This window comes from Phacochoerus africanus, chromosome X (assembly GCF_016906955.1).
Source record: "Phacochoerus africanus isolate WHEZ1 chromosome X, ROS_Pafr_v1, whole genome shotgun sequence".
Lineage (NCBI taxonomy): Eukaryota > Metazoa > Chordata > Mammalia > Artiodactyla > Suidae > Phacochoerus > Phacochoerus africanus.
This window is the reverse complement of record NC_062560.1, coordinates 89,076,180-89,102,279: the sequence shown is the minus strand read 5'-3', so window position 1 is coordinate 89,102,279 and position 26,100 is coordinate 89,076,180. Positions and strand designations below refer to the sequence as shown.

At 36.9% G+C, this 26,100-nt stretch overlaps 1 protein-coding gene across 2 annotated transcripts; it reads right to left on the bottom strand.

Moving 5' to 3' along the window:
- Positions 1-1,919: 1,919 nt before the first annotated feature.
- FAM199X (family with sequence similarity 199, X-linked) lies at positions 1,920-26,100 on the bottom strand. Of its 2 annotated transcripts, none has more exons than XM_047764976.1 (6): positions 25,575-26,100; positions 16,886-17,105; positions 7,040-7,189; positions 6,373-6,534; positions 4,999-5,265; positions 1,920-3,718 (listed from the first exon to the last, which is right to left on the bottom strand). In XM_047764976.1, exons 1-6 carry the CDS (start codon positions 25,769-25,771, stop codon positions 3,548-3,550), a joined length of 1,167 nt encoding a protein of 388 aa, XP_047620932.1. In that variant the 5' UTR covers positions 25,772-26,100; the 3' UTR covers positions 1,920-3,547. The 2 variants fall into 2 exon arrangements, with proteins under 2 accessions (XP_047620932.1, XP_047620934.1); XM_047764978.1 differs by having other exon boundaries at positions 5,128-5,265; positions 25,575-26,059.

Genomic DNA, 26,100 nt, shown 5'->3' with positions numbered 1-26,100 from the left:
TTTGGAAAAGCCTGACACTGATGAAAAGTATAGAGTTCACCTTTAAGGCACATGAGGCTATACAGAGTAAGCCACAAACAGAGAACTGCTAGAGAATCCTGGAAACAAGACGTCTGTATTTGTCATGTACTAACATTTTTGGCTTGAATATGAAGACATTTGATTTAAGTTTCACAATTTTTAAAGCTAATCAGAACCTGGATACTTTTGTAAGTAGTTTCTTGAATTTTTTCCTTCGTGAGGGTTTTTCGTACTTTTAAGAGCTGAATAAAATGAGATGTTCACTGTATCCATAGTCATCAAATTGCAAGCGAGTTTCTGGGATTAATTTAGCAATATTTAGTTAGTAACCAAAAGGACTGACAAAATGGGCAAAACTGCCACAGCCTAACTAAAAATGAGACAAATCTCAAGGGAAAAAAAAGTGTTATTTTACTGTCAGTTCTTCTTGGGACAGCATGAATTAGCCCCTTACACTCTATTATACATTAGACTACATGGCCTGACTTTAATTCGGTTGCAAAACTGTAGATAAACACGTACCATTTTGTTTAAACTCAAGGGTCACACTTTTAAAAACTGGGGTAGGGACTGACAGACCTCTATAAGATCTCTTTTTCCCAGTTTTGTTGAGATAATTGACATACATATAAGATTTCTAATAAAATGTTTCTGGATGAATCTGAGGGAATTTTACCATGCCCTCAGTTAACAAGGCTTATTTTTAATAGGAAAGACTCATTTGCTCCAATGTCAATTTTTTTTAATGGCCAAACTTGCAGCATATGGAAGTTCCCAGGCTAGGGGTTGAATCAGAGCTGCAGCTGAGGCCTACACCACAGCCACAGCAACACCGGATCTGAGCTGCACCTGTGACCTAGGCTGCAGCTGTGGCAATGCCAGATCCTTAACCCACTGAGCAGAAGGCCAGGGATTGAACCTGCATCCTCACAGAGAAAAGGTAGGGTCCTTAACCCACTGAGCCACAAAGGGAACTCCAAGTCTCACATTTTTATAATTTGTTAGGGTTTGTATTTAAAAAGTAAAAAATATTGAGTTGGATTTGTTTTAAATGAACTCAGAAAAGAGACCAGACTGTATTACCTATTCTAAGAAAGAAGTAATTCAAACTTGATCTACATGAGACATTAAAACCAAAAATAAAAAAATAGCACATTAACAAAGATAAGAGAATTTTTTGTCTTTTGCTATTAGTTTTTTTTTTTTTTTTTGCAGCAGGGGGGGATAGAAGACTTTGTAATCTCCCTCTTTGATCATAAGAAACCCAAGTTATTTAAATTTTTTTATTTTCTTTCTTTCAATCTCTTCTGAGCCAACTTAATGAGCTATCTCTAATTTACTGTACCATAAAGACAGTGCATCCAGATTTACCAAAATTTCATGGCGCACTTTACTATAAACACTCAAACCGTTATAAACTTTAAAGACTGGCTTTGTGGCACTTTGGTAAGCTTGTTCAATAGTGATTTAAGTTAAATCTAGGGTAATAAGACTGCGTGACTATTGGGAGAGTAGAGGAATTGGTCTTATTACATCATGACCCTGTTTAGGATTTTTTTACTAATCACTGTCAAGTAAGTTATCACCAAGTATTTAATAGATAAATGCTGCTCTATGGTCTCCAAAAGTGGCCTGTTTCCCTTGAAGAGTAGGTAAAGAGAACAGGCAATCATTCTCTGGAATTTTGCTGTTGCTAAGAGCAGGTAGAGAATTCAGCTGTATTTGCTTTTCTCTCCATTTACTCTTCCTAGATTTTGAAGGGAAAACACAACAAGGTGGACCCCTTCCATCTTCCTAAGAGTATTTTGGGATCTTTCCCCAAGCTCTCTTTGGGCCTTCTAAGCTAGTTAGGAGCACCAAAGAGGGGGTAAGAGGAAAGTAAGAAGGACTACTCCAACTGATAACCATATACACATATATACTTTAAAAATTTTAAAGTATGAATTTAGTAGTCTTCGAAATGTTACAATCATACCACAGACCTCAGCAAAGCTGCAATGTATCAATTTCTTTCCCTCAGTTTCAATTCTTTAACCTTAGAAACCAAAATGGAATCAAAATTTCAAAACACATGATTGTAAGCAAAGGTTAAGCCTTTATATCAAATGAGAATTAAGAGTTTAAGTTATTCATCTTTTTAACAATTGATATGATACAATGTGAAAAAAAGTAGGAATCTATCAACATCTGACTCCAGAGTTTAAAAAAATATTGATTGCAACTCCTCCTACAAAAGCATGATTACCTCCCAAGTTTCCATAATAAAAAGAAAATTATGAAAGTCAGAAAGCAGCTTGATTGTCAGTAGTATCAGTTTCCATTTTCTTTAATCCATGTGAATGTTTAAAGATGTGTGGGAAAATAAAAGGAATCACACTACTTCTAATGTTCATGATGACAAACTCCATGAAAATACTTTAAAAGACTCCATGATTTCACATTTAAAATTAGAGTTCTATTAGTAGCCAAGAAGCTAAATTTTTTTTTTCTGCATCTCACTGCTCAGTGTATATCTAGCGATTTATTGAGTTTAGCAGAACTGTAAGGGTTTTCTTTAGTTAATTTTGAACATTAACCTATTCACATGCCAAAAGCTGTTATAGCAATTATTTTAAAATTAGAGCTGTGCTGAAAATAAAAAGACCTACAAAAAGAACTTAATAGAGATATCTTCTGCCTTTAAGACAATTTCACAGCCTAAAATTTCAAAAAGCAGTGGAAAAGCAGAATTGGTTGTTTTGCTTAATTGATTTCTCCATTTGAATGTTAATCAACATAGTATCAAGTCTAAAATTCAGCTACTAGTAACATTTTCTCAGTAGTCATCACTTACAGAAAAGATTCTGAATTCACATAAAGTGAAAAACAAAACAAGAAAGATATTAGGGCCTTTTTTTTACACTTTTGAGTTAATAATGAATGAAAACAGATAGAACTAAACTTAATGAAGGCACTATTGTAAACAGCAATCCACACTTCACCTCCACAACTGCAAAAAAAGATGTCCACTAGAAATTTAGAATTACACTATGGCCCTTTAAAAAAACTAAGTAATTGTAACATTAAGAAGGAAACTGAATAATGATCTCCACACATGTATACTGACATAATACACTATTTGTCAGCAATACCTTGAAATCTTCTAAACTGTAAAAGTACTAGTCTGAAAAAGCCCATTTAACCACCCTAAAGTTTAAATAGTTAAAACATTTACTAAATCAGTGGTTCTTAAAACTAGAGTGTGTGGCAGAATAATCTGGTGCCTGTTAAAACACAATGCTAGGCCTCTCCGCCAGAACTTCTGATTCACTAGGTCTTGGGGTGGGGCCCAAGAATATGCATTCCTAACAACTTCTCAGGTGATGCTGAAGCGGCTGACTCAAGGACCAGCTGCTGAGAACCACTGACCTAAATTATTAAAGGTACATAAGCACAGCTCTAACCAAAAGTTTGGTCAAGATGCATGTAAACAAATAAGGATAGAATACTTTAATGCTTAGAAAGAACACTGATAAAGTCACCCTTATTACATCAGAACATCTACATCTGCTTCATGGTCTTCCTCAGTCACTTTCAAGGACAGCACTTCTTCATTAAGGAAGAGCCCACTGAGCCTCTCCTTCCGAGCCTGCCTTTGCTCTTTCAGCTGCCTCTTGCGTAAGGCCTTCTGCTGTAACTTCCGCTGCTTGGATCGCTTCTGTCAAAATAAAAATTTCTAAATCAGTAAAGTTCAGTTCAGGCATATCCATCCCAAAGTATTTTATGGATCAAATTCTACACTTTCAGATTAGGAATGTTCAAATTCCTCTGCAGTACATCCTGGTTCCAGTAAGTGAGCCAAAAGCTTAGACTTGAAAACGATTCAAGATTCTATATATATGGTATTTGATGAGTGACTCTTCTGAGAGGGAAGGGTTGAACCTTGATCATCTGACCAATTATGGATAACCAATCATTTTCTAAGACTTTTTAAATATCAAATTAAGGCACACTGGTGTCAGTGCAGGGTAATAAACACGTAGTGAACAAATGCAGAGAACTCCACCAAAATCTCTAGTACTTATGCTTTTAAAGGGGCCTTGCACCCAAAAGCACTAGCAATTTTATAATGGCTAGGAAAGAACCATGTCTTTTTCATATTAAGCAAATACCATCTTAAAAGCCCATTAGAAATTCAGTGGGTACGCTATTCCTCGTCACTGGTGAATGGATGCCAAAAATGAATGACCACATATCCAGAGGAAACCCTTGGCAACCAAGAAAACTGGCAATGTTTCTGCTACTTCGGTAAGAACCAGGGAAGGAATCACTGTCTATCTTCTAGTCACCACTGGGTTCCCAAAGAGTTATAGAGATACTCTTATCATATCCATACATTGGCTCTAGACTGTGGCCACTGCAAAGAACCAAACTCCCCTGCTAAGCATCACAGAACCATTCCCTATACACTTAAACTTCCTATTTTTTAATGTTCCCAATAATATCACACAGAATTTTTTCAACTGTGAAAATAGACAGAAATGAGAGAAAGCATTATTACATTTTAAAACGAGTTAAGAAGAAACATTCAAGATTAAAACATTAAGAAAACACTTACACACAAAAGACATATACGGAACATTTTTAGGAGCGAATAGACAGCAACATCAGCAACATAGTAAGATCCGCTCAATAGTAAGTTGCAGTCAGTATTGCAATCTTGAGACTCACTCATTATTTCCATCAATTTATCTTACTTAAAACAGACACAAAAATCAGATAAAATTGAAGGTGATATGGCTGTGGGTCAAAACAGCTTTTCAAAGCACTCAGCCTAGAGGGCTTTGTTCAATAGCAGAGAATCCTGCTTGTTCAATTAAAACCAAAACCCACAGGCATCTAGACAGCAGGATAATTTTAACTCTCCAAGAAATTTATATGAAGGAATACTAATGTTAATATTGAAAGGTAAAGTTTTGTATTGATTAGACGTTTTACTTTTGAATCCCGAATCCGCTCTGCTGCACTTGCAGACAAGTTGCTGTCACTGTGTGCTCGACTCATGTTGGCACTGGAGTTTGAAGCAGAGTTTCCAACACTGGACCCACTGCTGCTTGCAGAACTGACCATGCTGGCACTGCTGCTGCTGGCACTGGCACTGGCACCGCTCACTCCACTGGTGCTTGCACAGCTAAAGTTGCTTCTCTTCCAGGCCTCTCTTGCAGGCCGTAGGCGAGGGCTATGCTCCTTGATATAGTTTCTGACCTTGGAAAGGACAGACAGAAACTGGTTAGTGTTGTTCCCTAATGTTCTGCCCTCAAAATACTGGAGGAAAGAAGAATACTGTACATATATTAAAGATTGTCAAAACTGCTACAGATGTACACAGGCAGAATATAAAGACTCTCTAAATGCCCAAACAAGTACCAGAAAAATTGACAATTTTCAAAATTCTAGAATACAGATTATGAAGCTAGATTTTTTTAAAGGAAATAAAGTATAATCAGTAAGTGGAAGGCCACTAGTCTTCAGAATTTAGGATTTTAAGAAAATACCACTCAAAAACAGAAACTAACAATAAAAATAGATGAGATAAGGTTTTTTTTTAAGGCCACCACTTAAGTTGATTTAAGTAAATTGCTGATTACATCTAAGATTAAGGTGTTTCTCAGATCTTAGCTAGGGGCCCACAGTACCTGTCTTCAAATGCAAGGAATCAATTTACCATACTAATGAAAAATGGGCTGGAATGTAGAAAATTATAGTTATGTCTGTTGAGAGAAATACCAAAATGAGAGAAATTTTTCACAAATGATAAATGCAAAAAAATTGTAAAAACCAAAACCAAAGTAGAACATTCAGCTATGTACCAGAGAAAAAGACTATATTTAGAAGATACTAGAAATGTGTATTTCAGAATAGCAGAAGGAAAATTAGCCAGGCTCAATTACTCCATAAGCCTACTTAAATTCCCCAGCTCAGATGTTCACTCAAGCACAGCTCTCAAAAATCAGTATTTTGATTCTGTCAATTGGTCTTTTTTAAGCTGAGTTAGAATAAATCTATACCTTAGCATAAACACCCCTTAAATTGTGAAATTATGTTTCAAAATCTACACAACTAAAAAGCAGGTTTTAGATGCCCATGATCTCAGAAAGGTACTGCTAGGTGAGAGGTACATAGAGCATCTTAAAACCCCATGTTCTAATATTTCACAGCAGTGATTTTGACCTTAATTATCTATGTATTTACATTTCACAGCAGTGATTTTGACCTTAATGATCTATGTATTTACATATGACTATTCAAGTATACATGACATAAAACAATGGTATTTTCAATAGCTGTACAATCTGTATTTTCTTTACATACCTGCTTCAGTTTTTCATCTGTGAGACAGTTAAGTTCAATAATAAACTCACTGTCTGTAGGGGAGATTTGAGCAGAAGGATCAATTATTTTAATAATATCAAGTTGCTCCCGAAGACCCATCTCAGTACTGACTTTACGACTCAGATACTCAATATATTCCACCTATATGATGAAAAATTATAATAAGATCAATGCCAAAACCTTTCATCTTTTAGTGAGTAATTTACAATGTTTTAAATATCAGAAGCACTTAATATTGTATTTGTTCCGTGCAAAACAATTAAAGCTCAAATTCATATTTACCAAGCAATCCAAATTTATCCAGTAGCTTTAAACAGGCAATAAATCAAGCTTCATATATTTTCCACCTATAATTAAGAATGGTGAGGAGTTCCTGTCATGGCTCAATGGTAACGAACCTGCCTAGTATCCATGAGGATGCAGGTTCAATCCCTGGCCTCACTCATTGGGTTAAGGATCTGGCGTTGCCGTGACCTGTGGTGTAGGTCACAGGCATAGCTCGGATCCAGCGTTACTATGGCTGTGGCGTAGGCTGGCAGCTATATAGCTCTGATTCCACCCCTAGCCTGGGAACTTCCATATGCCAGAGGTGCAGCCCTAAAAAGACCAAAAACAAACAAACAAAAAAGAATGTCAAGATCTCTACCTGCTCATCGTTTGTCATTGCACTCCAAGGAAGTTCATCTAAATTCCGGTGCTTGTTTTTCTTTTTAGGAAGCAGGCACGGTGAACTTGGAATACTGGGTATGACATCGGAAAGTACATCACTTCCACTGGCAATGTCACTGCCTGGTAACTTTATAAAAATAAAGAGAAGGGGGTAGGGAAAGTGAAATTTTTAAAAAGTAAAATTTAATGCCACAACATGTTTCGTATTGATTAAAAATTAATAAAAGGCTAATGCCAAATACAGAAGACATTAACTCTGATCCACTCCTATTTTAGACAAAGTAACAACATCAACATGTTCTTTGTATATATAGTCACTCACTCAATGAGAGGTATTTTCCAAAAGCTTAAAATCACAATCAAGACTTGTTAAAATGCTAACTTGAGTCAATCATCATTAAGGTTTTAAATTCGTAATGCGAATGTACACTAAGGCTAACACAGCATAATGAACATGGAGCTCCTGTCTCCATCTCAGGAGACTTGAGTGATTTGCCACTACCTGGCTTTTTGTCATACACTGTGCTAGACATACTGCCAATATAAGGACAAATAAATCATGGCCCCTGTCAAGTCAGTATTAATAACCTCGAGACAATTAAAATAGTTTAAAATATGTTGTTAATATAAAGAAAAACACATAAGGACCAGAAGTATTATTTAAAAAAAAACTAGAAAAAATGGTAAGAGACAACATGTCAATAAGGGAGAAAGCAAGCAAGGCTATCACACAAAAAAATCAAATCAGCAAAAAGATGTGCTATAGTTTTATACTGCCTATTAAAAGCCAGTTAGAATGGATTTAATTTTTTATAGCTTTATTGAGTTACAACTGATATACAAAGGACCGTACATACTTCATATATACAAGTTGATGACTTTGGATACATGCATACACCTGTGAAACCATCACCACAATGAAGGTAATAAACATATTCATTGCCAGGATGGATTTAATTTTAAGTCATTCATAAAAAAATAAAATATTTTCTTCTACAAGGAATACATAACAATTTTCAAAAATAATGCTTTTTTTTTTTTTTTTTGGTATTTCTTGGGCCACTCCCGTGGCACATGGAGGTTCCCAGGCTAGGGGTCCAATCGGAGCTGTAGCCACCGGCCCATGCCAGAGCCACAGCAACGCAGGATCCGAGCCGCGTCTGCAACCCATACCACAGCTCACGGCAACGCCGGATCATTAACCCACTGAGCAAGGGCAGGGATTGAACCCGCAACCTCATGGTTCCTAGTTGGATTCGTTAACCACTGCACCACAACGGGAACTCTGCTTTTGTTTTTACAAGGTACAAAACAGTACCTTTTATTGTTGTTTTGGTTCTACTGACTTTGCAATTATATCTGAACTCTAGATGATTACTAGGTTTTTGAAGTTACCAAAAAAGAAAAGCCACTTTAGCCATGAAGATTATTGCAATCACATGTACTTGGTCTCCTATTGTATCCATAGCACTATGATAGGTATAAGGATTTCAAAGGAGTATAAGTCATGGTCCTTACACAAGAACTTTATATTCTTTTTTTTTTTGTCTTTCTGTCTTTTCTAGGGCCACTCCTGCGGCATATGGAGGTTCCCAGGCTAGGGGTCTAATTGGAGCTGTAGCCACTGGCCTATGCCAGAGCCACAGCAATGCGGGATCCGAGCTGCGTCTGCAACCTACACCACAGCTCACGGCAACGCCAGATCCTTAACCCAATAAGCAAGGCCAGGGATCGAACCCGCCAACTCATGGTTCCTAGTCAGATTCGTTAACCACTGAGCCACGACGGGAACTCCAAGAACTTTATATTCTACTTGGAAAGATAATACAATAGCACAAACCTGTAATTAAACAACATAGCAAATAATGAATACAGGTTTGAGATGACAAGGCACCAATGGAAATACCTAGCAGTGAGTTAAAGTTGCAAGATTAAAGCTTAGAGAACTACAAAGGGGTGGGCACTGGGGAGTCAACTGCATTAGAAGAGATGACTGAAGCCACAAAATGGGGTTGATCACTATGCAAAGTGACCATGTTTAGACCGAAGTTATCTAAATCAGCTATTACTATTAAAAACTGCATTTTCATTTTGACAGTCATTGATGAATCCAAGTGCATATGTGACATCCAACAATCTGTATTATTTCCTTTAAAATCGCATTAACTAACACTGCTTGAATTGTTCACCCTTAGCACAAATGTCATCTAGTCAACGTCATAAAAGAATGATTGCCAATGCACACATATGAATGAAGGCGATCTCTTTTCCAGCCTTTAATGTCAATAAAATATTTTGCTATTTTCCCTTTGAAAAACTTCAAATCACAACATTACTAATGTTAAAGATCTCCCTGGGGTTCCTATAACAAAACAAGATACTCCTTACCAGATGAAAGGCCTCACCTTACTGCAAGCTCCCTTGATAAATTAAGTAGAGAAAGGAACTCTCAAAATATCTATACTCTCAATATTTAAGAAAAAACTTCATTTAAACCTTTAGGGAATATCTGCTAAATGCCATACTATATGTTAAGCACTTTAATTCCAGCCTTTAATTGTTTATGTGTTTGTTGGGAGGTGGGTGGTAAAAAAACAGGCAATTAACAGTTCTTTGGCTATATTTTCCCTGGGGAGAAGTTAAAAGATACCAAACAGTTCAAATCCCAGTCCCACTGCTCACTAGCCATGTGATCTTGTGGAATTTAGCTTGCTTCTTTGAGCCTCAGAATCTTCAGTAAGTTACTGTCATCCATCTCAAAGGACTGTTGAGATATTTAAATGAGGTAACGTCTGGCACACAGGTGACACACAATAAATTGATGTATCTCCCTTTTTCTATATTTTGCCATGGCTTTATACCTTTAAAAAAGGTATCATAAACCCTTAGAGAATACTACATGTTGCTAAAGCGGCTGGGTTAAGTTTCATAAGGTAGTCTCTTGGAATGATGGCATGGGGAAAAGGAAGAGGCATTCAGGTAAGGAGAATACACACTACTTTATAAAACAGATAATTAACAAGAACCTATTGTATAGTACAGGGAAATCTATTCAGTAGTTTGTAAAACCTATATGGGAAAAGAGAATGGAGATACATGCACACACACACTCACACACACACACATTCACACACACACAAAATCTATAAAACTGATTCACTTTGCTGTACATCTGAAACCAACAAAACATTTTAAGTCAACTAAACTCCAATACAATAAAATAAAAAAACAAAAACCTAGAGGTGGAGGGAAAAAACCTAGGATGAGGTTAAGGAAACCAATATAATTAAAACAGAAAATCAATGCTAGGAATTTGAAAGCTTAATAAAAAAAAAAAAAAAAAGAACTGTTATATGACCAAAAACATTTTCTAAGTAGAGGTAATGATGAAACTGGTCTTGAGGGAAGATGAGTTAAAAAACAGTATGGGGGAGTTCCCTGGTAGGCTAATGGTCAGGGGTCTGGTGCTGTCACTGCTGTGGCTGCTGTTCAATCCCTGGCCTAGGAATTTCATGCCTTGGGCCAAAAAAAAAAAAAAAAACCCCAAAAGAAATAAACAAAAAACAAAAAAATTAGTATGGGGACAAAATAGTGAGGAAAGACCAGAATTAGGAAGCTCTTGTTGTGATCTAGGCCTGGACTAAGAGAAGCAGAAATGGAAAGAATAATGAGAATAGATAAGGAAAATTTCAAATGAAGTACAATTTACAAGACTGTATGGATATGGATAACAGTCAAATGACCATATGCCATTTGACCATAACCCATCTAGGTTAACATACAAGCCCTGAAGACTTCACTTTCTATAGCAAGAGACCTGAAGCAATGTTCTATAGTTCTAGCCCAACACCTCATTTTACAAATAAGGGAAAAATGATATCCAGGGAGGGTCACATGGTTACAGGCAGCATCCAAAGCAGAAAACAAATCCAATCCACATAGTCCAGAACTGTGTTGGGCCGTCTTGCCCTCCACGTAGTTTGGAATGAGAGAAGAACGCAATTTGGAAAATGGAGAGTTTGTAGTGATAATGAGAAAAGCACAAGTGTCCTTTAAAATGACAATAGTCATTTTTCAATACACCAGAAGACATGTCACAAAGCAGTGTTTTTTTTTTCCCCCATGAAAACACTAATTTGAAGTTACATTACTGATCAACGATTCAGCATCAGATAATGGGTTAGCATTAAATAATAAGGTCATTCAAGTGGAAATGCCAAGTAGTCAATTGGAGATATTGGATTAGAGCTGCAGATGTACAGGAGAATTAATTATAAGGGCTCCTGTGTATTTATTAGATCAGTGATTTTCCATTTTATAACTGATAATATATTTCAGGATAAAAATGCTTAATAATTCTCCTCTCATATTTTTCATGGACAACAATATTTGCTATATTTATATTATAATCAGTAATTGTGCAAGTAAGGAGAATTAAATCAAACCTCTGCCATATTTTCTGCAGTATGCAGCAAAATTTTATGAGAAAGCTCATTTCTATAACAGCTGATGTGCAATTTCAAATTGCACCTCTAGGTTTCAAGCATGACAGCTGAATTACTCACTCTTTAAATTTTCTATGCTTTCCTGCTCAACAATAAAATAATTTCTCAGGCTCTAAGACTAGTCAAATATATCTTTAATAATAAAAGGACTGCAAGCAAAGGAAACTATCAGCAAAGCAAAATGCTTTGATGCTACTTCAAATGCTAAAATGCTATTTCATTCCAAGGTTAAAATCCTGCCTTATCAAGTAGTTAGCATTTCTTTTCCCAGAGAATATATGAATCATTTATATTTACTTTAGTAGTAACCAAAACATCTGTTTAAAAGAAAGATTTAAACAGATACATATTTTAATCACAACAGAGATAATATGAATTTTTAAACTACAGTCAACAATTTTTAGCCTATATTAATTCTAACACATAATTTGTAATTACCTTCTGGGATAATTTACTGTTCATCATTATGATACCCCACAAAGACAAGAGAGCATTTGAAACCTTTCAGCATACTTAAATAGCAAATATCCATGGCAACAGAGTACCCACACTCCAATTTCAGAAGCGGGAAAACACATTACTAAGGCAGGCCTTATTTTTGTTTCAATGTTGTAGTCAGTCATGTGCATTAATGGTGAGTGGTTGGGGATAGTTTTCCACTCTACACATAAAATGAGTGAAGAAGTCAGCAATTAAAGTTAAAAACCGCCTGCGACTTTGCAACACTATGGATAAGAACTCTAAATAAGTCACATGAAATAAGCAGAAAAAAATATTTCTCAGAATGAGCAGAACTCCATCCGATTACACTTTATTAAGAATCCTTATAGTCTGATTTTAAATACAAAATGTGAACTTTAAAATAGTGAGGCACTGAAGAATAAAAAGGTACCCACACAAAGATGCTCACTGCTGTGTTATATATAATAGAAAAAAATTAAACAGATGTAAATAGGGGAATGTCTTCATAGGTTCTGGAACATCTAGTACCAGGAATATTATATACTCATTAAATGAGTAATTTGAAGGTCATGAAAAAGTTTATATGTTAAATGAGGAAATTTTATTATACTGTCTTATCCAGAAGAAAAGGGAACACTGACTCATTCTATGAGGCCAAAATGATACTACAATATCACAAGAAAGGAAAATTACAGACCAATATCCCTTATGAATACAGATGCAAAAGTCCTCAACAAAATACTAATAAGCCAAATCCAGCAGCACATTAAAAAGATTATATACCATGACCAATTAGGATTAATCCCAGGAATACAAGGGTGGGTCAACATACAAAAATCAATCAATGTAATTCATCATACTAATAGAATGAAGGAAAGAAACTGCATGATCATCTCAACAAATGCAGAAAAAGCATTTGACAAAAGCTAACACCCTTTCAGATAAAAACATTGAACAAAGCTGAAATAAAAGGGAAATGCCTTTATATGATAATCAAGGGCGTTTATGAATAATCTACAGCTAACACACTCAATGGTGAAAGACTGAAAGCTTATCCCCCAAGATCAGGAAAAGAAAAACAAGGATGCCTGCTTTTGCCACTTCTATTTCACACTGTACTGGAAATCTAGTCAGGGCAACTGAGCAAGGAAAAAAAAAACTATTCAGATTGGAAAGGAAGAAGGAAAACTACCTCTATTCACTAATGACATAATCTGGAGTTCCTGTCATGGCACAGTGATTGAATCCAACTAGGAACCATGAGGTTGAGGGTTCGATCCCTGGCCTTGCTCAGTGGGTTAAGGATCAGGCGTTGCCGTGAGCTGTGGTGTAGGTTGCAGACGTGGCTCAGATCCTGCATTGCTGTGGCTCTGGCAAAGGCCAGTGGCTACAGCTCCAATTAGACCCCTAGCCTGGGAACCTCCATATGCTGTGGAAACGGCCCTAGAAACAGCAAAAAAAAAAAAAAAGGAAGAAAAAAAATCTATGAAAGCTTATAATAAAGGAGTTCAGCAAAGTTGCAAGATATAAAATCATTATATGAAACAACTGTATTTCTATACACTAGCAATGAATAATCCAAAAATGAAATTAAGAAAATAAATCCATTTACAGCTGTATCAAGAGAATAAAATGTTTAGGAATTAAACTGAACCAAGGAGCTATAATACTTAAACACTGAAAACTATAAAACAACATTAAAAGAAATTAAAGAAGGCCTAAATAAATAAAGACATTCCATCCCATGTTCATGGACTGGAATATTTAATAATCCTGTTAAGATAGCAATATTCCCCAAATTCATCTATAGATTCAATGCAATCCCCATCAAAATTTCAACTACCCTTTTTGCAGAAATGGACAACCTGATTCTAAAAATGAGGCCCTCAAATAGCCAAAACAATCTTGATAAAGAAGAACAAAGTGGGAGGGTTCACACTTCCTGATTTCAAATATTACTACAAAGCTAGAATAAACAAAACATAAGGATAAGGATATCCTGCCCTAAGGACACACATATGTATCTATGGAATAGAACTGAGAGTCCAGAACTAAACCTACACATGTCTATGACCAATTCATTTCCACAAGTGTACTGAGACCGTTAGATGAGGAAAAAAATATAGCTTTTCAACAAGTGGTGTTGGGACGACTGGATATCTCCATGCAAAAAGAATGAATTTAGATTCCTACCTTATACCGTGTACAAAAAGTAACTCAAAAGGGTCAAAGACCTAGATGTAGGAAAATAAACTCTAAAACGCTAAGAGGGAAACAGATGAAAAACTACATGACCCTGGATCAATCAATGGTTTTTAAAATATGACATTATAAGCAAAACATTCCAAGAAAAAAAATCATTTGGACGTCTTGAAAATTGAAACTTCTGTGTATTAAAGGACACTATCAAGTGAACAGGCACTATCAGTGAAAAGACAAATGGGAAATGTTTTTCCAAATCACATATATGATAAGAGTCTAGTAGCCATCATATTTAAAGTATTCTTATAATTCAACAATAAAAGACAACACTTCAAAAATGAATAGAGGATTTGAATAGACATTTTCCCAAAAAAGATATACAAGTGGACATGAAAAGAGGATCAACATCGTTAGTCACTAGGGAAATGCAAATCAAAACCAATGAATTATCACTTTACACATAATAGGATGGCTATAATAAAAAAGACAATGATGTGGAGAAGCTGGAACTTTGATATATTGCTAGTGGAAATGTAAAATGGTACAGCCACTTTGGCACTTCCTCAAAAATTAAACGTAAAGTTCTCACATGACCCAGAAACTCCAGTGTATATAATAATATACATCCATATGAAAACCTACCTGATTGTTAATAGCAGTATTATTTGTAACAGCCCCCAAATGAACATAAACCCATCAGCTGATGAATGAATAAATAAAATGTGATTTTTCCATAAAATAGAATATTCAACCATAAAAAACTTGCTATGGACTAAATGTTTGTCACCTCCCAAATCCACATCTTAAATCCCTAATCCCCAGTGTGATGATATTTGGACGTGGGGTTCTGGGAGGTAATTAGGTTTATATGAAGTATGAGAGTAGAACCTCCATGATTGGACTGATGACCGTATAAGCAGACCAAGAGACCAGAGGTCACTGCCTCATCTCTATGTGAGCATACAGCAAAAGGCAGCCATTTGCCAACCGGGAAGAGGGTACACACCACAACCTGAGCAGGATGGCATTGTGATCTTGGACTTTTGGGGTCCAGAACTGTGAGAAATAAGTGTTTGTTGCTTAAACCACCCGGTCTACAGTATTTGTTATGGCAGCTTAAGCTGACTTAAGATAGGAATGAAATACTGTTACATGCTATAACATGGAGGAACCTTAAAGACATTATGCTAGGTGAAAGACTCCAGCCACAAAAGGCCACATATTATATGAGTACGTTTATATGAAATGTTCAGAAAGGCAAATCCATAAAGTAAATTAGTGGTTGCCAGGTGATGGGGATGGGGGGACTGGTACTATCTGCTAACTGATATGGGCTTCTTTTGGCATGGTAGAAATGTCCTGGAATTAGATAGTGGTGTTGGCTGTACAACACTGTAAGTATATTAAAAATTACTGAATTACACATATTGAAATTATTAAAATGGTGCACTTTATCTCAACTTAAAAATTTTTTGATAATTTTTATCTAAATCCTATTTATAACTATATATGAAATAGAAGCATTTGAAATAATATAAAATATAAAAATAGACGGATTATTTTTTCTACTTTAAAAACCTCTTAATTTTCAGTATAGCATTGTTTATAACAAGAAAAAACTGAAACCAATCTAAATATTCATTATAGGGAATTAATTAAGTTATGATGCAACTATCACAAAGAATGGGATGTATTAGTTGAAAAAAACAGAGGGCCAAACAGTGGTTGAAGTATGTTCCCATTTTTGTGTGTCTTTTTAATACTGTGCAAACCTACTTTTATCTGCACAAGCTCTTACCAATGGTAATCACAGCAGAGTGGGACTTGGAGATTTATTTTTAATTTGTGTCATTCTGTATTGTTTGATATTTTAATAAAAACTGAAATAAAATATTTGATTCCTCTTTTAGAAAACAACTTCAAATATTTAGATGGCTTTCAAACATAGTAGGTATTCAAGTATTGGTTGAATACAACAGTTACTGTATATTTTTGTATACAGTAACAGTTACTGTATATTTTAGCTTCAAATGTTGTTTTCCTTTACAATCAGAAAACGGATGTTGCAATAACATGATCTTTATTTTCTGAAAGACTGTCTGGAAATGCTGCCTTATGATGAGTGCAATTTGCCACAAATCCATTTTACGTGGTATACATGCCACGGAAGAAAAAAAAACTGGGTGAAAAATATCTCTACATGTGATGAAAATAAGATTATAAAATGAGAAATTATATTTCTGATCATAATGAAAAATTATTTATGATAACAGTGGTTTGTGATCTTAGATGTATAATGTGACCCTGTGTAAAGGTATATGCTTATAAGAACATGAAGGCTATTTATTAGTGAAGAGTAAATTTGATTGGATTCATGAACAAAAAGGTACTGATGATATGTAACAGCAACTTTATACAAGTACTAAATTACATGAAAATGTACAAAAGGTATCTATAGCATGAGAAGCCTTAAAAGGTTCATTAGCAAAAATAAAAGACACATATTTCATATAACTCTTAATGCTGTCAGAGAATCTCTTGGACTAGCTAAACACTAGAGAAATTTACGTTGAGGGAGATGAAAATACCAAAACAGAAATTCATATTTCTACTTATGGAGTAACAATGGCAATATAAGGAAAACAAAAACCTACCTGCCATTCAAATTCGCTATCTGACCAATCCCAGTATGTGCTAATAGAAGAAGAGACATCACTGCAGACACTCCCCTCAGGGAATAAATCAAAAGATGTGAAGTCTTGGTCATCTAATAGGGAATAGCAATCATCTTGATCTCCAACAGAAACCGATGAAAACAGCTCCTCACTGCATTCTGAGCTGGCCACACTTGTTCCACAGGAAGTTAAGTTCCACCTTAAAAGCAACACACAAAATAAATCACAATGGAAACTACAAAATACACGATTTTAAGATACTGATAGGATATTTATGACATTTATAGGAATATGAATATATTTTTAAATATAATGATATTGTGATTATTTTCAAAAGAGCCCTTATTTTTAAGGATATATGCTAAAATATTTATGCATAAAATATGTCCACAATTTGCCTTAAAATAATAAGAGGTTGAGGAATCAGTAGGGGTATAGATAAAGCACAGTGATGTATTAATTGTTGAAGCTGCATGCTGGGTATATGGAGTTCATTACACTATTCTCTACTTTTATATTTGCATATTTGACTGACTGAAGCCAGACTGAGTTCAAATTCTTGCTCTTTCACTTACTTGCTGTTTGATCTTAAGCAAAACACACCCTCTCTAAGCCTGAGTCCTCATCTTTTTTTCCCCCTTTTTCAGCCACAGCCTTGGCATATGGAAGTACCTAGGGCCAGAAATCAAATCCAAACTGGAGCTTTGACCTACACCACAGCTGCAGCAATGCTGGATCCTTATTTAACCCACCATGCCAGGTCAGGAGCCGGGATCGAACCAGTGCCTCCACAGAGACAAGCCAGATCATGAACCCACTGCACCACAGTGGGAACTCCATGGGACCTCAGCTTTAAAATGCAGTTACTGTGAACATTATATGAGAATGCATGAAGATTCAGCAGATATAAAATGTGCTCAATACATGACAGCTATTATTATCATTAAAGGAAGAGGGTAGCCATTGCGAAGCAGAGCAAAGCACCAACAAAGTACAAAGGGCAGAAGCTCAAAATGTTTCTTATATTTAAATAACTTCTACATATCATTGATACGCAGGATCATTGCAAAGATGTTGGAAAAAAGGAGTGATGAAGATTAAAATGACCACAAATTTCACTAACCAGCAGTAACTAATCTATAGTATTTTGGTACTTTTTTCTACATGCATATATTTATTTTTTCACAGAATCAGCATTCTGTGTGTATACATATATATGAAATATACATATATATTTTAGCCTCCTGCTTTTATTCATCTAACATTATATACTGAACATTTACCCAAGTATATTACTTGAGAACATTTTAACGCTTGTATAGTATTCCATTGATTAAATGTATCATAATATATTTAACATTATTCCTTCAATAACATATACTTAGTCTATTTCCAATTTTGGGGGTATTACAAATAATAATGAGATGAACCTTTCTGTTTATAATTATTGATCCAAACATATAATCTCTCAGGACAGATTACTTGAAAGTAAATTACTGAGTCAAAGAATATGAATACTTCTAAGAGTGATGGTATACTTAACCCAAGTACCTTTCTAAAAGGCTGCACCAATTTATACTCCCCAAAGCAGTATATAAAAGTGTTCATTTCACTACACCTTAAAAGCACTGGCATTCTCATTAAATTTTTTTTTTAACCTGATAGGAGAAAAACACTTTTATACTAATTTCATTTTCTTTGATTACTGGCAAGAACAAAACTAAAAATATGTATTAGCTATTTTGCTATAGCATTTTATGATGTGTTAATATTTTCCTTGTTGATTTTATAAGAGTTCTTTATTAAGAATATTAACATTTTATCTGTATTACTTGTTGCAGGGTTATATATTTTTCTTTTTTTTTTGGTCTTGAAATCTACAAATCTGTCTTCTTTTATAAATTTCCACTAGCGTGATATTATTAACAAGATAATCTTCATTGCTTTGGCAGTAGCCTAGAGAATTAATCCTTAAACAATGATTTAGTATGCCCAACACTAATAAGGTACTGAAATAATGACTTCCTGAAGAAAAGCCTGTTATTTACCTATTATTAGGTTGTTTCTCATCCTTCATTAAATCCAGGTTTTTCTTGAATTGCTTGTTTCATTTTCTAACTTCCCTTCTTATTTTATATAGCCAATCTTAATTCCAAAGTTCTTGCTTTACAAAATTTGGCAACCTGACAATTTTATGGCACCTTTTACCTTTGTGCTAAAGGTAGAGTATTTTAAAGCATTGAAACGCACACACACTCTAAACTATTATAGTTCAGTACATATAAAAGTAGATGTCAACAAACTTTACAAAAAGGAAAAAATCTAAAACTCATCTGAAGCATCTTAGAATACCTGTAATATTACTTAGTTTCATCACATGTTTGCTAGGTAAGCAGTATCCTTGTTTTTAAAAAATCAACAAACTTAGTAGAATTAACCAAATTGCCTAGGTCATGCAATAAGGCAATATAAAGCTGTGAACAGCAATTACAAGTTCTGTGCTTTCACACACTCAACATTTAGTCAGTATCTTCAATGTGCCAAATCCTGGTCATGCACCAGAAAAAGCATTTAATGAGAATTTCTTTTCAGCTTCCAAAAATTCAGTAGAAACGTGCTTCTTTTTCATGAGTAATGATGACTCTTTTTAAAAGAACTACGCCATATTTAACAATCTAATGATTAAATCACTGACAAAGGAATCAGGAATAGGCTTCGTTTTGTGTTCTTACCTTAGGGCAAAATCAGGATGTTCTTCAGTTTTCCAAATATATAACTTTATAACAGATATAACAAGGTTCTGGGTATTCTTAGAAGCCTTAGCTCTTTGTTCTTTTTTCTTCTTTTTAAAAATTAACAACAGCAAGGAAACTGGCCTCATGCTTGAAACAATCATTTACAAAATAGAAAAACTTTTAGAGTTAAAAAATTCTGTAATAGAATTTTTTCTAATAAGCAAATGTTTTATCATTATTGTAAGACAACATGGATTAAAAACAAAGTAGGAAGTGCTTTCATCCACTGCTGGTGGGAACGTTAAACTGGCATTGGCATAATCTTTCTGAAAAGCAATTTAGTAGTTTTTGTATAAAGAGCTTTAAAAAGGTTCATGCCTTTGGATCCAGTAATTGCCTTTCTAAGAATCTATTCCTTTCCCCAAATAGAAATTTGGGAAAAAGATGTATGTACAAACATGTCTAAACAATACTGCAATAGCAAAAAAAAAAAAAAAAAAAGGGAAAGCAAATGCCCCAGAACATTGGGAATAATTAAATGATATATTAATATTTGAATAATGGTGTTTTTAGAATCATTAAAAAATCATATTTTCAGATTACTGAAAAATCATACTTTTCAGACTACTAAAAAAGAAAACAAAATATAACTGCAAATAACTTGGTCAGAAATTATACAGAGACTGATCTTGACTTTTAAAATTATATATGTGTGTAGAAAGAACTTTAAAAGTAACATCAAAATATTGACAGCTGTTATCTTCAGTGAAAAAGATAATAAGTGGTCTTTATAGTTTTGTATATGCCCACAATTTTCTATAATGAGCTTTTATAATAGAGATTTAAGTGGATTTTTGGTTTTGTTTTTGTTTTGGCCACATCTACAGCATTTGGAAGTTCCCGGGCCAAGGATCTAACTTGAGCCATGGCAATGACAACCCCAAATCCTTAACTGCTAGGCCGCCAGGGAACTCCCTAAGTGATTCTTTTAGGCTGTTCTGTTGGTTTCAAATGTGTTATGCAAGACCACTGTATATGTGTGCTCATCACTGAATTCTTCAAATTTACAAAAGCTGTACATCTTATTCCACTAAGAGAAAACTACCTAACATTAAGATCCTAGCTATAACCATGAAATTATTCAGAGAAGACTTTCCATATCTTAAAAGAAAAATGTTGAAAAGAATCCACAAAATGGGGTTTAACTCAAGAACTAGGCTTGCTGCCCAAATTTTAATTAAAAAAAAAAAAAGGAAGGCCAAGAACATTTATCTGCAAGGCTTTTCAGCAAGAATACACATATGAAGGGCTTTTGAAGGTATTTTCGTAAAATTAATAAAAGCATGTGCACACTTATACACTCTTCTGCAGCCCTTTCTCTCTCAGGTAGACCTAACCATTCATTACCCTTCAGGATGAGAATCCAGGCAATGAGCACTGTGGAATAAAGTCCTACAGTCAAGTTAATGAAAGCAATTCCAAATCCATGCCATTCATTCTCAGGTAACAGTTCCCTATTATCACTTGTAATTCATCACTGACTCCCTGCCAGAATCCCCATACAGCCACCCTGACCTCTGCTACTCCTCTGGAGCCCAACTGACCATCAAGGCCCCAAATTAGAGAGCAGACACAACCCCCCTATGCCATTCAAATTTCCAACTCTCTTCCCAGAGACCTCAATTGTCTTGGGATCATTACATCCCTCTTACCCCTCTACAGTCTGGGAAGTAAACAACATTCCAGGTCATTTCTAAGGCTAATTCTTTCATTTGGGCTTCTGAGTAAATGCCATCCATTTCCTGTCATCCCCCCTGCTCTCGTAATTTCAATTTCTCCCTTTTCTGTGGGCTGCTTCTATGATGCTAAAATATCTGGAGTTCCCTTTGTGGTGCAGTGGTTAACGAATCCAACTAGGAACCATGAGGTTGTGGGTTCGGTCCCTGCCCTTGCTCAGTGGGTTAATGATCCGGCGTTGCCATGAGCTGTGGTGTAGGTTGCAGACGCAGCTCGGATCCAGGGTTGCTGTGGCTCTGGCGTAGGCCAGTGGCTGCAGCTCCCATTCAACCCCTAGCCTGGGAACCTCCATATGCTGCGGGAGCAGCCCAAGAAATAGCAAAAAAAAAAAAAAAAGCTTAAAATATCTATTCTTGGGAAATAAAAACTAAACAAGGCAAAAAAAAAAAATGAAGAGGCCTTCACTTTTTTTTTTCAAATTACCACATCTCTCCTTCCTTTCCCTACTAAATTTATTGAAATGTTTCTTCTATTCTCTCAACCTTCGTAACCCACAGTTCTGCTTCTACCACACTACTGGTATTTCTGTTCTGATTATCCCCAAATCTAGAGATGTAGCCAGGACAGTTCTCCAAAGCCTGATCCCCATTCTCAATTTGTCACAGGTCCCCAAACCAAATTTCCCCTCCCCCAGTAACCCATCTCACTTCATGAAAGTTGCAGGTTCTTCTACCTGCAACTCACAGCTCTTCTGTACCTCTAATTCTCTATCAAGATAGGAAAACTGTGGGTGGAACAAAAAGCGCATGGTAGTCTTGGGCTTTTTGTAGTTAATACTGATTGAAAATGGGGCTCGGAAGTCACAAAACTGAGTAACTGTTTTATACAATATGCAGTTCATTTTGTATCCTGCCAATAGGGTGTACAAAAGTGAGGCACTGTCCTCCCACATGCTTTTCACAATTGTTCAGTGTCAAAGTACTGATGTACTCATGAAAGATAAAGAGAACAACACACTGAGTAGTTCATATTAACCCCCATTATCTCACAACTTAATTATAGGACCTACTAATATCATTATACATTTTTCAACTTGCTAAATGATATCCTTTTTTATGACAGTGGAGGTTACAGTGGACAAATGCTAAGAGAAAACCCACAAGTATATCAGAAAAACCCTGTCTCTGATGAACCAAAAAAGCCTTAAAATATATATATATTCCATATTGATGTTTCTGTTAACAATAATTACATTTTTTGGCTTATTGAAATTTATTTTACCCCTCCCCCAAATTCTATACAAATCCAACTTGGTCATAAAACCCTAAAAGATACTCCTAGAAAAGTGTGAATTCTTATGAAGCTGGCTATGTTCATGTAATTTATTTTCTATTGAACCTAGATGGGTGACACACCAATCTACGTCACCAATCTGGGTGATTCTAATCTGAACACAACACGAACATTCAAATTTAGGGATCGTAAGTAACAGTGCCTTCACTTTTGTATATGGAATGGATGATCAACGGGGACCTGCTGTATAGCACAGGGAAATCTACTTAATGTTCTGTGATAACCTATTTGGGAATGGATATGTGTCTATGTATGGCTGAATCACTTTGCTGCACAACAGAAATTAACACAACATTGTAAATCAACTATACTTCAATAAAACTAAATTTTAAAAAAAGCAAGAGTGCCTTGACGCTCTTGGTTAATGAAGACTGCATATACAGCCCAGAGACCAGTATATAAGCAGTCAAAAAACTCATCATCACAAGCACCTTATCAACGGTATTATTTAAACAATCTTCACAGTTTTGTTACCAGGCAACAAGGAAGAAGCAAAATATAAAGGTAAATCAAGTACCTACCCTCCGACAAGCTTTCTACTTTCAATGAAAACTTGTTTTATAATGATTAAACCCAAGGCAGGATATCAGTACTCTGCTATTCAGATCCGACTGTTGCTTGATTTGGAAAATGATGCGATGTGAAGAAAAAAGTGACACATACAACTCCAAAATAAAAGAACTCCCTAATCTAAACTTTGCCCATATACATGATTTAGCTGTCTGCTTCTTCCTGAAAAGGAATGACTGGAAGCATATGGTCTTCTCAAACGCCATCTTGAGAAGGGGGTAAGAAGGCAGAACATTCCAGAAGGAGGAAAGATTTAAAAAGCAAAGTAGCCTAGGGAGGAAACATCATCTGCCTTTAAGTATTGTTAATTCTGCTTCCCATAATCTCTGCTGAAAAGGGTACAGAGCAGGACACATCAGACCTCCAAGCCTTGTGAAAAGCTTGAAGGAGAGGGAGGTTTTTTAAAAAGCAGGCAGTAACTAGAAAAAATAATGCTTGACTTGGGAAAACTGGGGCTGAACCTCCCCCTCTATCTTCACCACCTCATTTTGGAAACAACCTTGACCGCACCAAGGTTTGTGAGAAAAGGGTTAGAAAAACACAACGAAAAATGGGGAGGAGGAGAGAGAACAGGACAAGCTGTAAGATATGTATTTATTCGCCGTGCTTCACCTCCCATCCCCCCCACATATTTTGGCAGTGCTTACCCTCAGCCTGTCCCCACTCCCTTGCCCTCATCGTCAGTGCAGGCTATTTCTGCGAACATTAACTTCCCTGTGTTTATTTACCCCAATGCTGCAAAACCTAAATATCAAATATGTGCATAAATATTCTTTTATTTCCCAATTCCAACTATCTTAAGCACACTTGATTTCATAAATACATTGTGTTCATGTTATAGTCACATCAAGGGTTAAAAAAGCTTCTGTGAGTTAGTCTAAGAAACTATAACAACCATTTATAACACTGGAGCCATTAGTTCCGTTCCAAGTTTCATCACTGGCTTCAAAGAAGTAATCCTGGCTTTGCCTAACTCGGTTTTATGACCTTGAACTCAGTCTTTTCTTTGTGGGCCTCAGTTCCCTCATTTTTGCAATGAGGATTTGGAATAGTTGTAGCAAATTTACTATCACTTCCGTTTTAAATGTTTTATAGTGACGCTCTCTATGATTAATTGTAACACCTTGCTTCCAGACTGTAACTTCCTTTTAGGTAAGAATCATATTTTATATATTCCCTCTACTTGGTTTGGTATAAACTCAGTAAATCTGTAGACTGATTTAAGGCGTGGAGGAGGGGGCATGCAAAAGACATTAGAATGTGGAGGGATTTGTTCATGGTCATATTGTAAACTGGATCAGAAATCAGAACTAGACTCCTTAACTCAATTCCAGTATTTTCTATAGCTGAATTCCTCTTCTCCTCCCTCCTCCCTTGTTCTCCACACAACCTCCCAGGCGTGTGTGTGTGTGTGTGTGTGTGTGTGTGTGTGTGTAATATGCACCTATATCACGGTTTGTGTCTATGTGTAAAACATCTTCAAATCCCCCACATTTGACACACATTTAAATGTCTGCATGAGAGAATTCTCCAGAACACTGTACCTTCCAATAAAAACCAGTTAGGGGATGCATCCTCTGAATAAATCTGTATAAACAAGCCCATCCTAAGCTTAGCTCCATCCCTCCACTGGGGGAGCAAACCAAAGGATATGCTTCAGGAAGGAATCTTCCAGATTTAAGCTTATACATCTTGGCAGAGCCCAAAGCGCTAGGGCAAAGAGTTCATAGAGGAGAGGAAAAAAAGAGTCGTCAGGTTTCCTAGAGCTTCACTAAAAAATGGGGGGGGGGGCTATGAGAAATAGGGCTATGAGACAGGTTAAAAATTGCGAAATGGAAGATTCTAGCTTTTAAAATGCCACCTCTCAGAAGATCCCTGCATTGATTCTAAGCCATCCGAAACCCACTCTATACGTACCGGAAATGGAAGGGGTTAAACTTTGGCGGATTGATGGAAACAGGGAAGCATCTAAAAATCCAGGGTGGGGACCTGAGATCCTCAGGGTCCAGATGGAGCGGGAAGGGGGAGGGAGATGTCGCTGGGTCAGAAGATGAATAGGGGGGTAAAGAGAGAGTAAAATGCCGGCCAAAAGGAAAATCGGAGGGCAGAGGTGAAAGAGGGAGAGGGAAGGAGCCCGGGAATGAGCGCAGGGCGGAGGAAGGTGGGGGAGGGGACGACTGGAAGCGCAGACCCGAGGCGGAGGGCCAGGATGGGGGACACCCGGGAGGCAGGGGTGTGGGCCATCAGCCCCTGGCCCCGGCGGAGCTTCGTACCTGTTGGTGTGGAAGCGGTGGAGAGGGTCCGTGCGATGGCAAGAGGAGAGCTGGCAGCCGAAGTCGCTGATGTCCAGGCAGCCCGGCTCCTCGCTCGGGCAGGTGCCCACCCCGCGAGGGGGTCCCAGAAGCGGGAAGGGCTCCTCGGGGGTTAGAAACTTCTCGTACGACGTGGTGGCTGACGCCTCGTCGGACATGGTTGGAGATGGCCTGGCTCGGGCTCCTACTCCGGCCACGGGCTGCTCCCGCGCCTGTCCCTGCCCCCACTCTAACCTGTCGGCAGTCGCCGCTGCGCCGGGGTGTGCCCGCTGCAGCTCACTGGCAGGCTGCGCGCCGCGGCCCACCGCTGCCCCGGGAGTGCCAGGCGGCACGAAGGGGCTGCTCGACGCCACAGGGGCCCGCCGGCCACCCAGTCAGCGCCTCGGTGGCCTCTGCAGCCGCCTCAGCCGTCGCCGCCGCCGCCCGACCCAACCCAGTCAGCGCAGCGCCGCGCCGCGCCGCGCCGCCGCCGCCGCCCGGCCCGCCC